The 3,357-nt window shown below is 42.1% G+C and overlaps 1 protein-coding gene across 1 annotated transcript in view; it reads right to left on the minus strand.

Annotated features, from left to right (window-relative positions):
- Nucleotides 1–386: 386 nt before the first annotated feature.
- kirrel3l (kirre like nephrin family adhesion molecule 3, like) overlaps nucleotides 387–3,357 on the minus strand; it is a 49,461-nt gene continuing 46,490 nt past the window's right edge. The window contains exon 15 of the mRNA XM_053646849.1: nucleotides 387–2,718. Within this exon, the coding sequence (XP_053502824.1) occupies nucleotides 2,215–2,718 (504 nt within the window). The 3' untranslated portion in view covers nucleotides 387–2,214. The remainder of the gene's footprint in view (nucleotides 2,719–3,357) is intronic.

Genomic DNA, 3,357 nt, shown 5'->3' on the forward strand with positions numbered 1-3,357 from the left:
CATTAAAAATCCCAAGACACTTCTTATAAAAGAGTAGGGGTATAACCCCGGTGTCTTGGAGAAATTCCCCCCATTAGACCTTCTCTATCACGGTCCTCTAATGATCTCCATCCCTGATTTGGCTACATCACTCTCCTCTCCACCAATCGCTGGTCGGTGTTCTGGCGGACTATGGCTGCCGTCGCATCATCCAGGTGGATGCTACACACTAGTGGTGGTTTGAGGAGATTTCCTCCATTGAGGAGATACCATTTAAAGCGCTATATAAATCTAAGGAATTATTATTATACTTGTCTTGGGGATGTCCCATAACATTAAACATAACTTTAAACGAATAAAAGATATGATATGCTGCAGTTTAATGTTTAACAATGACAGCTAATTTATTTAGCTAGGTAAGTAGCTAAATAGGTAGGTAGCTAGGTAAGTAGCTCGCTAGTTGAAGGCATTGGAGGCATAACCCCTTTATTTGTGAAATAAAGGTGATTTGAACATCATTTCAACACCCGTATCCAGATTTCCAGAGTCCAGTCATAATACAGTTTGACATTTTAAGTGTGTAAAGTTTTCCCAGTGAGAGCTGCTAATTTATTTAACGATTCAGCGACTCGAATAATATTGTCCATTGTATAGAACATCTGACAAAACACTCCAGTCGCAGCTGCTTTTTATTTGAAATGGTTTTATTTAAATATAAATATGTGTACAAAGTTACAAGCAACAATAGCTCATTTTAGCAAGTAAAACCTCAATGCATAATCTTAAAAAAGAAAAGAAAAGAAAAAAAAAAGGTTTCTAAAAGAAACACAACCCCAAGAACGATGAAGAACTCAGGCTTACGGGCAGAAAAATGAACTAAAATTGCTGTGTTAACATAAAACAAATCAAATCAAATGAGATATATATTGATATGCATTCATAATATAAATGTACTTTACAGTTGAGCAGCTTACACACTGTACATTAAGGCTTATATAAAGTATAAAAATAAAGACAAGCAATGTGTTTTTCAGCACAGTTCACTTTGTGAATTTACTTTTTTTTTTTCCTCCCCCCCTCCAATGGAAATCACTCAGGCCCGAAGAAAAAAAATGGCAGTACGGGAACCCGGTCATCGGGATTACCACGATCCAATGGCATTAGGTGCAGTAAAGCAATGTCTCACACAAGGAATGGACATGGAAAGAAACGCTCGATACGTTCACATAGACACGTCATCTGCATGCAACAGACAAGAGGATAGGGCTTTCCCCGGAATTTGTACACTCGTTTATCAGGAGCATCGTGTTCTACCTTTTTATCGTGTGTAAACATGGTGGAGATACTTGATTGTGTCGCTTCACACAGAACGACTCAGCCCGCACTTTCTTTCGTAAAAATCACAGTCGATAAACTATTACTGCATCTCGATTTCGCAGTTTCAGATTGCCACCAGCTTCTCAATACACCCGAGGTACCTTTCATTTGCACCCCAAAACCAATAACATGCCGATTTGGGGGTGCAAAACACGCCTCTTGTGTTTGGGTTGCATCTTCATTAGGGCTTCATCTCTCTTTGTTTGGTTTATCAGAGGAAAAAAAATGCAACTAAAGTGCATCTCTTCCTTCATTACATACTGTTATTTTCAGGAAGTCTGTTGTTTTTTTTTTTCCCGTCTTCTTCTTCAGAAATTCCCCGACAACAGATGAAGCTTTCATAAAAGAGCCACAACTTCCACCAGTTTGTCCCAGTTTATCTGTGAATTCCTAATGTAGTTCAGTCCTCATGTCAACAACACACACAATGTGCTTACGATTCCTTCAGCATGCCAGCACGAGACTTTTTTTTTTTTTTTTTTTTTCCATTCTTTTTTTTTTTTGTTGATTGTGGTCCAGCGTAACATCATTAGCTTCTCATTTACAAAAGTTAGTTCATTTGTTCAGTCTATGAGTCCTATCACAGACCACTCGGAGATGCCGAAGCGTCCTCACGTGCCCGTCTCCGTAATAAGTGAGATTACAAAATGATGGCATTCATTCACCAGAAGTTCAGCTAGTAGACAAAGCTAAACACAATTAAATTAGCTTAGACAGTCCAGAGGTGACTCGTAAATGAGAGCAGAATGGTCATCCTTTCTCAAGAACGACCGATCGAACCTGACTCCCAACGCGCACTTCAAATTGAGGGAAAAGTCCTTCGTTGATCAAACTTGGCACCCTCTGGAAGTCTGGTGCTCACACGTGAGTCTGCATGCGCTGCTGGGACGGCCGTCCGTAGTCGGACTGCTGCGAGGATGCGTAGGAGAAGCGGGACGACCCGGACACTTTGCCAGCTTGATCTGATTGCTCAAATGTGTCCACTTTGTCAAAGGAGGCGGGTTTGACGTAGCTGGTGAAGGCGCGGCTATAGGTATTGGGCAGGTACAGCGGGTCCTGTGGGTACATTGTGGGAGTCGTTTGCTGTTGTGGCTGTGGTTGTTGTTGTTGTTGTTGTTGCTGCTGCTGTTGTTGCTGTGGTTGTTGCTCATAAGTGGTTCGGGTGGCGGGAGTGGTGGCGTAGCGGTTGGAGAAGTCATAGACACGTGGCTGGGTGGTGTTCTGGCTGTACAGTGGGCCTGGAGATGGAAGCTGGCACGGTGTGTAGACGGGCCGTGAGGTTGGGACGAACTCGGAAAAGCCGGTGCGGGCGACATGGCGGTCATCATGACCTCGGACGTTGTAGTAGCCATTCGTGGGGTCCTGAGTGGAGAAAAAAGATGGCATGAATATGAAGAACAAAATCGGTAAGTAACCACATTTAACAATACTTTAGTAGCCAACCCTCTAATGTAGTACATTATTCCTGTAAGAAGGAATTCTATCCAAAATGTCCAACATCTCAAGAAACTCTGCATTTAGAAACAGAGCCTGGCGTTTATACGTCTTTAATTTTAGAACTTGATGCATAATCCGTGCATGAATTAGTCCAGGAATTGGCCTTGAGAAACAGGACATGTAGGACTTTGTGCAAGCGAAATCCTAGTAAAGCTGTAGAAGCTGAGATTTTTTTATTGATAATCAAACTTCATAGATGTTTGACACGCACGTAAGAAATGAAACGCTTGGGGGCTTGCTGTTATAGGGAAACAATCAACAGCAAGGTGGTATAACGCAGTGACGTGAAGCATAATTAGCGTTACAACCCTGATTAGTTTCCAATAACAGCACATCACTGTCAGAGTGACTGTTATTGACAAATTAATCAGCACATCCTGACCAATCAGAATTGAGAATGAGAGGGTAGATTCGTTCTTTCTCCTCTTCAGTGCATGTGGAGGGCTTGGTGAGATTGCTGGTCTTTTAGGGCCTGGGATTTGAGCTCCTCGGTTAATAAATGGA

This window comes from Ictalurus furcatus, chromosome 17 (assembly GCF_023375685.1).
Source record: "Ictalurus furcatus strain D&B chromosome 17, Billie_1.0, whole genome shotgun sequence".
In the NCBI taxonomy this organism is placed as follows: Eukaryota; Metazoa; Chordata; class Actinopteri; order Siluriformes; family Ictaluridae; genus Ictalurus; species Ictalurus furcatus.